This window comes from Crotalus tigris, unplaced genomic scaffold, assembly GCF_016545835.1.
Source record: "Crotalus tigris isolate CLP2741 ecotype Arizona unplaced genomic scaffold, ASM1654583v1 scf7180000023687.2574627, whole genome shotgun sequence".
Taxonomy (NCBI): domain Eukaryota; kingdom Metazoa; phylum Chordata; class Lepidosauria; order Squamata; family Viperidae; genus Crotalus; species Crotalus tigris.
Genome location: NW_024100118.1, coordinates 785,001 through 797,645, shown reverse-complemented (window position 1 = coordinate 797,645; position 12,645 = coordinate 785,001). Strand labels below are relative to the sequence as shown.

Here is a 12,645-nt window from a genome sequence, read left to right as displayed (position 1 = left end):
ATATGAAAGGGATTTAGTTACATAGTATTTTCAAATGGAGTTTCTGTTTCTTTTTACTTTCTTACCATAATATGTAGTACATGCTGCAAAGAACTCAGGACCAAGATGAAAATGTGGCTTTGGAGGCTTGTGAATTCTGGTTGACTTTGGCTGAACAGCCAATTTGTAAAGATGTATTGTATCGGCATCTTACTAAGTAAGTTTATTTTCCCCTTAATATTATACTAGCTTATTTGAAATGTATGTGCATGTTTACCTCATATGTCTTTAAAACCTTTTAAACATGTTTCATGAATCCTGTATAGTCATTATTTGGAATATTTAAATTGAGATGGTAATTATACCTATGTACTTACCCATGGACACGTAGTAACTTGACACATAGTTTTGCATGCTAAAATAGTTTTTATGTGTAAAAGCTAGTAATATCAGTGAGAACTTTCATCTGGCACAATCAAGGAATGTCTGTCTCTCCATGAAAACACTTCATGCTTTTTCCATGTTTTATAACACAACTGCAGACCACTTAACTCTCATTTGTTTAAAAATGTTTGTGTTGTATTACTTAGTGTAATTGTTCTTTTGTCTAGGGAAAGAAGCCATATTTGTGAGGGAGTCAAATTTTCTTTTACTATTTATTTAGCAAATGTGTGATTCCTGGTTGTGAACAGTATAAATAAAGTCTCAATCAAACATAACAGTAAATACAATCAAGCCAAAGTATCAATTTCCTTCTTTCCCTGAAAGCTCTCCAGGACAATTTCATCTTTATTAGTTATTGGAAAACCATTGGATGAATACCTGAAAGATGGCCCCAGGATGAGATGGGTGCCATCACTGAAAATCTCTGTTGCTGCACCTTTGTTCTCCCTCACTTTTCTAAAATGGTAGATTTATTAATAATTTATCCATCAAGAAGCATATTAGAAAGATTACATTTGAAAGAAATTGTCCTGAAAACAACTGAAAGCCAAGCTTTATAAAAATTAAAACTAGCACTTTGAATTGCACATATCAACTAATTAGAAGCAAATATGGGGCCTGCAATATGGTGCTAAATGACTATGATTGCTATTGAGCAATCAAATGGTATAGTCCATTTGGCTGTGATATGTACTGTATGTATCTGTGCATATGTATAATCAGAGAAACACTTTAGTATCCTGAAATGGCATCCTGTGGAATATTCAAAATTTTATAGTTCATGTTTTTTAATACATGCTAATTTTAATTTGATTTAATATAAACCCATGTCTTTTAGAAACCCAGGCTCAAATTTTTGACTGTTAAAGTGAGCAGACATTATGTCAGCATTTTCTCTTAAATAATTTACGTGAGTTTGAATGGTATTTGAAAATTTTAAAGAATGTGAACTCTAGCTTATACAACTTTAGAAATTGATATTCCATAACTTAATTATTTTTTTTCCGTGTAGGTTGATACCTGTCCTTGTAAATGGTATGAAATATTCAGAAATAGATATCATTCTGCTAAAGGTAGGAATAACTATACTTTGCCTCTGATACCCATGATTTTTTTTTATTTCTGTACATCAAGTAAAATGTGACATGTTTCAATATATCCATTTTCTTTGAAATTAGCACCTATATACGCAAAGAAACTTGATTCTGAAGAGATACTATTTATGTAGAAGTTAATAACTTCTGATCAAAATACATGATTCGTTGACTCCCTAAGTAGCTTCTGTGTGATACAAAGTGAAACACAATATCTAACAATTTGATTGCATACTTATTTTTTTTAGTTACTTACAAATATAAAATAAAAAATATATACTATGTAGAGGTTATGCCAATTTTAGGGATTATCAGAAATACATTATCTGACCACGTTGTCCAAATTTTTGCCTATAACTTTATGTGTAGTAGTTTTTTAGTAACATATTTTGGTAAGTTATTTGCTATTTTCTACTTCTTAATCATTGCAAATTTAAACATATATTTGGTGTTTTAACTGAGCATATATTTTTTTTTTTAAAAAAAAACCATTGATAAGCATAGAAAGGGCCAAAGTATTGTTGAAACATCTCTCTCTCTCTCTCTCTCTCTCTCTCTCTCTCTCTCTCTCTCTCTCTCTCTCTCTCTCTCTCATTTTGTTCTTTGGTTTTGATAATAGGGAGATGTTGAGGAAGATGAAGCAATTCCAGACAGTGAACAAGATATAAGGCCTCGGTTTCACCGTTCACGAACAGTAGCTCAGCAGCATGAAGAAGATGGTATTGAAGATGAGGATGATGAGGAAGATGACCTTGATGATGACGACACTATTTCTGACTGGAATTTAAGTATGTCACTTTTCCAGCTGAAATAAGTAAAACATGTGAATATATCTGTATATCATATTAAGCTTAATTTAACAATTGTTCAAAAGTTAGATATGTTACATGGTTGCATTGTATATGAGATTTGCGTGCCATGATCTTATTTTTATTTCATGTTAATGCCCCAACTCTACCCCGAATTAAGGGATTACAGGGTTGTAATTGTTGGTTGCATTGTATACTGCCCAGATTTATGTCAGTGAGAAAGGTACCTGATTGATAAATAAATTATTGATTGCAAAGATATAAGGGTTTAAATTCATTTAACAAAAAATCTGAAGCACTTCTAACTACAATATTTAAAAGGCATATGCTTGTGTGCCTTTTTTCTTGCCATTTAATAAAATATGGTAATCTGAAAATGGGCTACCATACTCCTTTTGAATGTTTTTCCAGCATAGACTAACAGGCCTCCTCATACAATGTTTAGTATGGTAGGTTAATTTTAAGTCCTTTGTATTTTATTCTTTGTTACAATTTCTTCATAATTTTCAACACATAGCATGCTATTGGTAATATTGCAAAATAAAGTGGAGGGAGGTTTTGAAAGCATAATAGACCATACCAAAATATGTATATATTATATTTCTTTAGGGAAATGTTCAGCTGCTGCCCTTGATGTTCTTGCCAATGTATTCCGTGATGAGCTGCTGCCACATATTTTGCCCCTTCTAAAAGAATTGCTTTTTCATCCAGAATGGGTGGTGAAAGAATCAGGCATCCTTGTTCTAGGAGCAATTGCTGAAGGTAAATGATGTTTGAGATTCATGTTGTATTTTGTTACTGTTCATAGTGAGTAAGAAACTATGATAAATCCATGGTGAACATAAATCTAAATAGAACATATTCCTGCTGCAAGAAATATGAGAATGAGACATGCAAGAATAAGTGATGTGATGGCTTCAATGTATGTATTATATATAATTTAATTACACTTTAGTGAGATACTAGAGAGATAATCCTAAATCTACCTAGAAACAAATTTGAAAAAGTTACTGTGGATGGATAGAAGTTAAATAGACTAATTCTAAAATACCAGTTTGTACCAACATAGAACTTCTTAGGCATATGAAATTTCTTCTGTTTTAAATTACACTCCCCTGCGTGCATGCTCCAATGCCCCCCTACCAGATATCTTATGTGGAAACAATCAAGCGTTGGAGATGGACAATCAAATGTACTTGGGTCCATGTGGCTCTTCTCTACAGTTTGGCTACTTTTGTTTTCCGCCAGTTGAAATGCCCAAAAGAGAAGAAAGCAAGTTCTTTGTGATGGTTGAACTGATACATGCATGTCTGTTTAGATGTGAGTGAATGTGCAAGGTAATGTGTAAGAGCAAGTGCTTATTGCCAACTCTTCCTGATAAGGAAGGCCTCTTTAATAATATTGTTCTCCATGGCCCCCTTTTGTAAGAAACACCTACCTTAGTCAAATGAGTCCCCACCTTTAGTTTAATCTAGCAGGAAAATTTTCACTTCTCTAAATAATATATAAATTCTAAAGTCTAGAACAGTGGTTCTCAACCTTTTTAATGCCGCGACCCCCAACCGGTCGTAAGTCGGGGACTACTCAACCGGTCGTAAGTCGAGGACTACTCAACTGGCGCAGCACCGTTTGCAGAATGGTTCTTTTGGCGGGCTCAGCAGGGCAGAGAGAGCCTGGACAATTCCTAATGGCTTTGGAAAGCCAATAGAATTAGACTCTATTCAAGAGAGTCTATTCTATTGGCTTTCAAAAGCCAATAGAATAAAAGGGAGTAGCACAGCTAAGGAAAAGGGGGAAAAAATGGCGGACTGCGTTGTTTGGCAACCCCTGTGAAATGGTCGTTCGACCCCAAATGGGGTCCCGACCCACAGGTTGAGAACCACTGGTCTAGAAGGTGGAAAAAATCCCCAAAAAATAGGAGAAGCAATTTTGTTTTTTCCCCAGTTCTACATCAGAATTGTTTTCAACTAGGTTATTTTGCAGCATCTTGATCCTTTGTTGTAAATATCAATAAATATAATTGTGCGTAATGGATTAATATGGATTAATACTTTTTTTTTTCTTCTGTTCAATCATATCTGATTCTCGTACAAGTCCCTTCAGTTTTCTTAGCAAGGTTTTTTCAGAAGTGCTTTGCCATTGCTCTTTTCCTAGGGCTGAGAGAAAATGACTAGCCTAAGATTATCCAACTAGTTTTGTTCCTAAACTAAAATTAGAATTTACAATCTGTGCAAGCAAAATAATTGATGATGCAAAAACATGGACAGTGACCCCTTCTTTGGTATGCAGATTACAGACAATTATCTTTTATTCCCCAGCCGTCTCTATTTAGATTACTAACTGGATATACATTTAGAATAATTTAAATCAGCATTGGTAGGCTTGTTGGATGCCGAAGAGGCATTGGATATGATTGAATTGAAAGTTTTAAAAAAGCATTTAAGTATGAATTTCCTGCATTTTTATTATGTGAATCAATATGGGCTTCATTTACTATAAACAATTGTACCTTCATCTGTTCGGGCATCTTATTAAATTTGTCATCTTTATCTCTTTTGATTTTTAATTTCATATTGGAATTGTTGGTCTGCCATTTTAGAAAAATGGAAGACATATTGGGTATAAGAATGTCTAACCTTGAACCCAAATTGTTATTGCTCTTTGGAATGCTTACCCTGGTGCTTGGATAATTAGCAAGAAGAGAATTCATGTTTATGTTTATATTCATTGGAGAGAAAGGGATTATAAGAGAGTAAGCTGGCAGTCCTTGCCACCATTTGTTTAATAATCATTTGAAGTTACAATGGCACTGAAAAAAAGGTTATATACAACTGGTTCTTCTGCTTATGACCATTGCAGCATTCCCATGGTAACTTGATCAAAATTCATGTGCTTGGCAACAGGCAACAATTGCAGGATCATGTGATTACCATTTCAAACTTCCCAGTAGGGTTCTGATAGATAAAATCTATGGGGGAAGCAGAATTTGCTTAATAACTGCTTAACTGTGTATCTTCCTTCCTTCCTTCCTTCCTTCCTTCCTTCCTTCCTTCCTTCCTTCCTTCCTTCCTTCCTTCCTTCCTTCCTTCCTTCCTTCCTTCCTTCCTTCCAACAGTCTTCTATATTTTTCTCTGTAAAAATTATAGCTATGATAGAATATCATTTGGCATATATTTTTACTTCATATTGTCTAGAAAATTCAGTAAGAAAATCTACAGGCACAATTAGAAAGATATTATGTGATTCATCTGAGATCACAGTAGGGGCTTGGGTCTTTTTGTCAGAAATAGTTGTGCTGTATTTCCAGTATTGAAGGCTGCATGGCACACTTGAAAATGTTGGAACAAAAGTAGCATTTCAATTCTTACTACATAACAAACTTAACTATGGAACAATCCCAACATGATAATTGCAGGGCAATTATTCCTTTGGAAATCGTGGGCAAATAGATTGTTAAACTATTTACTTCTTTCTTATTTCATTTCTTCTTCTAACAGGTTGTATGCAGGGCATGATTCCATATCTTCCCGAGCTTATCCCTCACCTTATTCAGTGCCTCTCTGATAAAAAGGCTCTTGTGCGCTCCATTACTTGCTGGACTCTTAGTCGCTATGCACATTGGGTAGTCAGTCAACCCCCAGACACATACTTGAAGCCATTAATGACTGAATTGCTAAAGCGTATCCTTGATAGTAACAAGAGAGTACAAGAAGCTGCCTGCAGGTATGTCACAGTGTAGAAATATTAGCCATGGCTCTCAGAGTACATACTGAAGTCTACAGTATTATTTTATTTATTTTTGTTGAGTAACTCCTTTCTAGTTGACTAGAAAAGCCATTTTAAGTCATTCTACTATAATTATATTTGCTTTTAACAGCTACATTATATTTGTTTTCTAAGGAAATTATAACTTTTATTTTTGTTAAATATATACAAGGATTAAGTGTTAGATAATAAGTCCTATTCTAGCTATTACAATAAGAATATATTCAATAGAAATCTTATAATAATTCCTCATGTCCATTCCATATAAATTAATAATTTTTTAAAGGATTTATTATTTTATTTAAGAGGGAGAAATACATTCCTTCATTCTGTAGACTAATCTTTTGCCTTTTGCTTTTTAGTGCCTTTGCCACTCTAGAAGAGGAGGCTTGTACTGAGCTTGTTCCTCATCTTGCTTATATACTTGATACTTTGGTATTTGCATTTAGTAAATACCAACATAAGAATCTGCTCATTCTTTATGATGCCATAGGAACTTTGGCAGATTCTGTAGGCCATCATCTAAATAAACCAGTAAGTATTGCCCATAGTTACCTTGAGATAAGAGGGGGTTCTATACATTTTATAAATAAATAAATTGTATCTCTTAATTCTACAAAAAACTTGACTTTTTATTCACTTTATCAAGCATTCATTCTGGATAAGTATTTTTTGGAGATTTCTTGCCCAAGTTATTTACTTTATTATTTATGGATATTCCATTTTTTTTGCTTTATATTTGACTTAAGAAACATTATAAAATAGTACTTGAAACTTCATGAATAAAATACTACATACCTAAAGCTTTAAAAACTATGCCTAGATGTTTTCCTTATAATTATTCAAATGCTTCCATGATAGTATTTCCATTATTTTATCATAACTACAGGAACAAAGTCAGCAAGGCAGGAACCAGTGATTCCTGGTGATTCCTATTCCAGTCATTCCTGGAATAGGACCATTTTGTAAACACAACGTTCATGCCCAGAGTCAACAAGTGACTGTCAAATATCTGTTAATTTGGGAGTTTGGGAGAAGAAGTCTAAAGTCTAAATTGCTAAGAATATTGTTGGGGAATGGACACTCAACTGTGGTCAATTCAAGGGAATCTACATAAATACTAAAAAAAAAAGTAAATAAAGTTTTGTAGAGCATACATTCTGTGAAATTTTCATTATCTACAGGAATTCATCCAGATGCTTATGCCTCCATTAATCCAAAAATGGAACATGCTAAAGGATGAAGATAAAGATCTTTTCCCTTTATTAGAGGTAATTGCTGCTGTTGTTAGAAATAGTTCTTTGATCTTTGATCTAAAATCATCATTTTATAAATTTTCTTCCTTATGATGACAGTTTTTAATAGGGGAATTGAAGCTTCCTAATTCTGCATCCATATAATTAGTAATAAACCCCATTCGTTTCATGAAGATCTTCTTTTGACAAGACGAGATATAATTGCACCATAATATGGCGGTTCTGAGGATTTTCTAGGAATTAGCTTTCTGTCGACTTGTAAGAATGTGTTTCTGAAAGAGTTATAGGATTAGACTGCAAAAAATCAGTGGAGAGTTCTGTGGTCTTGTGTGTTCAAACATGATGATGATGTCCCCACATTGTTAAGTTTCTTAATCTGTGAATATATGACCTTATTTTATCTTTCAAAATTTGCCCTTTTAATGTAGCAAATATCTTTGACATACTATGCAATGGTACACATTTTACTTAATGTGTCTCCTGTATTTCAGTGCCTGTCTTCGGTTGCCACTGCCTTGCAATCTGGCTTCCTTCCCTACTGTGAACCAGTCTACCAGCGCTGTGTGAACCTGGTACAAAAGACTCTTGCACAAGCCATGGTATTTTCTGTTACCAGTTTTCATAGCATTAGAAAATGTAGCTTCAGTGGAATTTAAACTCCCTGATTGATTATAAAATTCTTTGATCAATTTGCTGGTTTGGGGAATAGAAGTGATGAAAATTATACACTGTAATGTTGCATACTTAAATCTTAAATATTGATTATGTCTTTTCTTAGTTGCATAATGCTCAACCAGACCAGTATGAAGCTCCAGATAAAGACTTCATGATTGTGGCTCTTGATTTACTTAGTGGTTTAGCTGAAGGACTTGGAGGCAACATTGAACAACTAGTGGCTCGGAGCAATATCCTGACACTGATGTACCAGTGTATGCAGGTGAGATAAATAATCTCATTCGCTTGCCTTATTACTGTTTTAGTTTCTAAATAAAAACAAAAGCTTATTTCTTTTCTCCTAGGATAAAATGCCTGAGGTACGACAGAGTTCTTTTGCCTTGCTAGGAGATTTGACAAAGGCATGTTTTCAGCATGTGAAGCCCTGCATTGGTAAGTAACTTAATACTGCAAGCTGTTATCATGTATAGTTTGAACTGCCAACTCATACTCATGTTTTTTAAATTTGATATTACAAGTCCTTTATATTGTAGGTCAATAATGATGGCTGGGGTAATAGAAAATTGCCATAAATATATGTATATTTATGGCTTGGACCTGTTTATAGTGTTTTTATTACCAATATGCCATGGTAGGGATTATTTCGCTGAATAATTTCTTACCTAGAATGATGGGAAAGAAGTGATTGTTTCCTATTTGTTTGCTTTACACCATGGGTGTCAAACTCGATGCATCACCTGTGCATTGTGATGTATCGTGACATTCTTTGCCTTTGCAGAGCTGGGGTGGCCCTGGCCTGCGCATGATGCATCCGGTCTGTGGGCCACCAGTTTGACACCCTTGCTTTACACAGTCTTTCTGCCTTGGCTTAAAGAAATCTAGTTTAATACTGATGCATATTTTCTTCAACTCTGTAAAGTTTTCCTATTCTGTAATCCATATAATGATTGTAAACTGTCTGTTATCCTGAAATACTGTGGATTACAGTGTAATCTTAGTTTCATCTGCAGCCTGCTAATAAATAAATTCTGATAAAACAACCAACATGTGAAGTATTAGTTTATTAACTGGATTACCTCCTTTAGCAGCAGTGATTTCAGCGAAATGTTTTCTGTACAGTACCTGGTGAGCACACATTGGCCTTATGGTATTTTGGCCCATTCTTCTTTAAAAAAAACAAACTACTTCCATTCATTGCTGTTTTATGTGGCCTTGCACAAATTCAAAGCTAACTCAGTGATTTATTTATTTCCTACTTTTATTTGTTTTTCTTATAAATAATTCAAGGTGATGAACTTCCTCCTCCTATTTTCCCCACAATAACTCTGTGACATGGGTTGGGCTGAAAGAGAGTGATTGCTGCAAGGTTGCCCAGCTGACTTTCATGCCAAAGCGGGATTAGAACTCACAGTCTCCTGGTTTTTAGGCTAGTACCTTAACCACTACACCAAATGGCTCAGAGTATGTGCCTTAAGTTTTGAAGCCCTAGGACAGTGCATACTCAACCCGAGTCTAAAGCCAGCCTTGCATGAACCCCTTGCTTTTGAATTTGCTGCAGTGTTGTAATTGGAATGTGGCTGAGGCATTTGTTTGGATATTTCCAAATGTAATATTTCTTCTGCCTTTGATATTCTGATTAACTTTTGTATATAGAATCACTCTTGTATTGTGTAACTCCATTCATTTAAACTTCAAATCAGATATACTGACATGCTCTTGTAGAATTTGTTGGTAAAATCCAGAATCTATTGTTCCTTCGGTTTTTGTGAGCCATTTGGATCGTGAAGTTGCAGAACCTCCCCAAACCATGATTACAAATAGTTTTTAAAGATTACAAGCAAGTTTATAAATAGTTTTTAAAGGTCCACCAGCTTTCTCTTACAACTGTATATAGGTCATGTGTTCAGGAAGATTTCTGATAGAGATGGATGTATCATTTTCCTTACAGTTTTTTCTTGGCAATAAAAGAGTGAAGCATGGGCTATGTGAATTGTCACGTTATATAGTTTAATTGAGAATACCATTTTTAGGAAAGTATCCTAAAAGCAGTGTTGCTCCTCTTACTTGTTCTAGTAGGCATTAGTAAGAGATGCTAACAGTTGCTAAATGAGATAGAACCAACTCCTTCTTCCAGTTAGGTTTCTGCCAAGTTCCAGTGCCTGTGGTTGCTGAAGACTGAGAAGTGAATAGGAATAAATCCAAGCATAAACACAGTGTACATTTTCCATCCATAGTGGTATTTATTGTCCAAAACAAAATAAATAATTAGTGCTTATATTTCCAGTTTACTCTTATCTCTTTAATGGGTGTGGATATACCTTAATTAAAGAACATACAATTTTGTTTATTTATTTTAATGTTTTCTTTACAATAATTACATAACTGTTTCACTTGGTCCATCCCTTATCCACACAATGTTTAGATCTACTGAACTCCTATTATGTTAACTCCTCTAAATAGCTTTGCTTTAATTTTTTTCCTGTTTCTAGTCTTTCCTAAGTTAGAGGAGAAGTGAGGAGGAGAGAAAAATAATTCTTTGCCAAGTTTTCTTGGAAAGCTACACTGACTATAGTCATACTTCTCTGTTTTATCATAACTTCTCTGTTGCTCAATTTTTTTATCAACTAGTCTGCTCTGCAGTTCTTCTTTCCTGATTCTGTATGCATCAGTTAGGTCATCAATTCCGTTTCTTCCCCTCTGGTCATCCTCTTTTCCTTCTTGGTGACAGCAGCCATCCTGCTTCTTGAAAGCATGTATCACACCTCAGTTGATTCAGAATCATACAGCAGAAATGACCAAAAAAAAAAAAAAAATCTGCTTTGCTTGACAATTCCTTCATAGAAATCTTGCTCCACCTCAAATTAGATATGACTGCTCACAGGTATTCTAATTACACTAAGAGCCTCCTAAATGTCTACAAGGCACTTCCAATGCATTTGGTAAAAAGACAAAACTCCAGCGTAAGACAAATTACAATACTGTCATAACCAGGCAGCACATCTTGTCACAAGGCCCTTGAGAAGATTGAGCTTTTTTTCCTTTGTATTTTGAGATTTTTAAATGGAAGGAGAAAACAGTCAGTTGTGAAGGGGAGGGAGGTTGCAGCTGATGGCAAGAGTTCCAGCTGGTGTGAACATTTCTGAGTGTTGGTTCTCTCTTCTTGCAATCTCAGGAATCCTTAATAACCAAATGATCAGTCTGTTTTCTGCCACCATGGATGGAGTCACTAGCAGGCTTTTCTTTATATTGGTGTCATTTTCCAATATGTCTTTGCCCAACAGAGACATTTTTTTCTGTTGCTCTAGTGTTGTTACAAAATGTTGTTAGTCCTGCCTGTTGGACAAATGGGAGGAGTAACCCAGTTTCCAAGATACCTTCTGTCCATTTTAGAAAATGACTCTTCATTGCAAGCCCCGGGTTCCCTTTTCCTCATACTCAGATTAAAATACCCTACCCTATTTCTTTTAGTAGTGATTAATATTTAAATCTCAATTTTTACCCTGTTCTCTCATTTTCATTCACTTATCTTTCCTTTTGGATTGCTGTGAGGTAGATTGTAAATACCTGTTTTGACCAGATTTAGAATTTTCATCTACTACCTTCTTCTGACTGGATCCTAATAAATACTATGCTTACTTCACTTCTGAAATTGCTATTACATATTTTTAAAAAAACCAGGTTCCTATGATAAATGTATCCAAATGCCCTTAGTCTAGAAGGGAGATTAATTTTAATACATTGATATATCTATAATGGACTTTCCTGTTTGGATTCTGAACTTTTTTGTTGGGATGGTTTTATAAATAATGGGGGGTTAAAATGTCAAGAGAATTTTCTGCTGAAATTATATTATGCTGAAGTTTTATGCTATGTTCTAGCAAAAGATAAATTTTAATGATAGGGCTTATTTTGTGTTTTTTCAGCTGATTTCATGCCAATTTTGGGAACAAACCTAAACCCAGAGTTCATTTCTGTGTGTAACAATGCCACATGGGCAATTGGAGAAATTTCTATTCAGATGGGTGAGATTGGCTTTTTTTTTAAATGCTAGTTTGAATTTTCAGTTGTGTAGTTATTTTTTGGTTTTGTAGTCACTTATAAATTCTGTCAGCTGTATTAATGTGCCATAATGAAAAGTGATTTTTAATGTATTACTTGTCTGTTGTTTTTTTCTAGGTATAGAGATGCAGCCTTACATCCCTATGGTTTTGCACCAGCTTGTAGAAATTATTAACAGACCCAACACACCAAAGACTTTGTTAGAAAACACAGGTACCCTACAACTGATCCGTTTGCAGTGACTTTTAAAATGTATTACACAAAATTGTAGGAAAACTCCATCAGTGTTAAAAGCAAGAGGAAGTGTAGATGTTTGTTCAATCCAGTTTGTTTATTACAGGTAGTTCTTGACTTACAACTATTTGAAGTTAACAATGGCACTGAAAAAAGTTACTTAAGACTGTTTTTCACACTTATGACTTATTGCAGTATCCCCATGGTCACATGATTAAAATTTATTAACTTGGCAATTGGCATGTGTTTATTATGGTTCCAGTATCCTGGGATCATACGATCACCTTTCACAATCTCCTGACAAGCAAAGTCAATGGGAAGCCAGATTAT

At 34.6% G+C, this 12,645-nt stretch overlaps 1 protein-coding gene across 3 annotated transcripts in view; it reads left to right on the top strand.

Moving 5' to 3' along the window:
* TNPO1 (transportin 1) overlaps positions 1–12,645 on the top strand; it is a 43,295-nt gene that overhangs the window by 18,431 nt on the left and 12,219 nt on the right. For all 3 annotated transcript variants that reach the window (XR_005553874.1, XM_039320710.1, XM_039320711.1), the window contains 12 exons: positions 78–196; positions 1,436–1,496; positions 2,137–2,305; positions 2,936–3,088; positions 5,824–6,049; positions 6,454–6,625; positions 7,276–7,362; positions 7,839–7,946; positions 8,126–8,284; positions 8,367–8,454; positions 11,946–12,044; positions 12,199–12,294. Coding sequence is in view for 2 of the 3 variants with exons in the window: in XM_039320710.1 (XP_039176644.1) it covers positions 78–196; positions 1,436–1,496; positions 2,137–2,305; positions 2,936–3,088; positions 5,824–6,049; positions 6,454–6,625; positions 7,276–7,362; positions 7,839–7,946; positions 8,126–8,284; positions 8,367–8,454; positions 11,946–12,044; positions 12,199–12,294 (1,537 nt within the window). In the remaining variant the exon portion in view is untranslated. The remainder of the gene's footprint in view (positions 1–77; positions 197–1,435; positions 1,497–2,136; positions 2,306–2,935; positions 3,089–5,823; positions 6,050–6,453; positions 6,626–7,275; positions 7,363–7,838; positions 7,947–8,125; positions 8,285–8,366; positions 8,455–11,945; positions 12,045–12,198; positions 12,295–12,645) is intronic.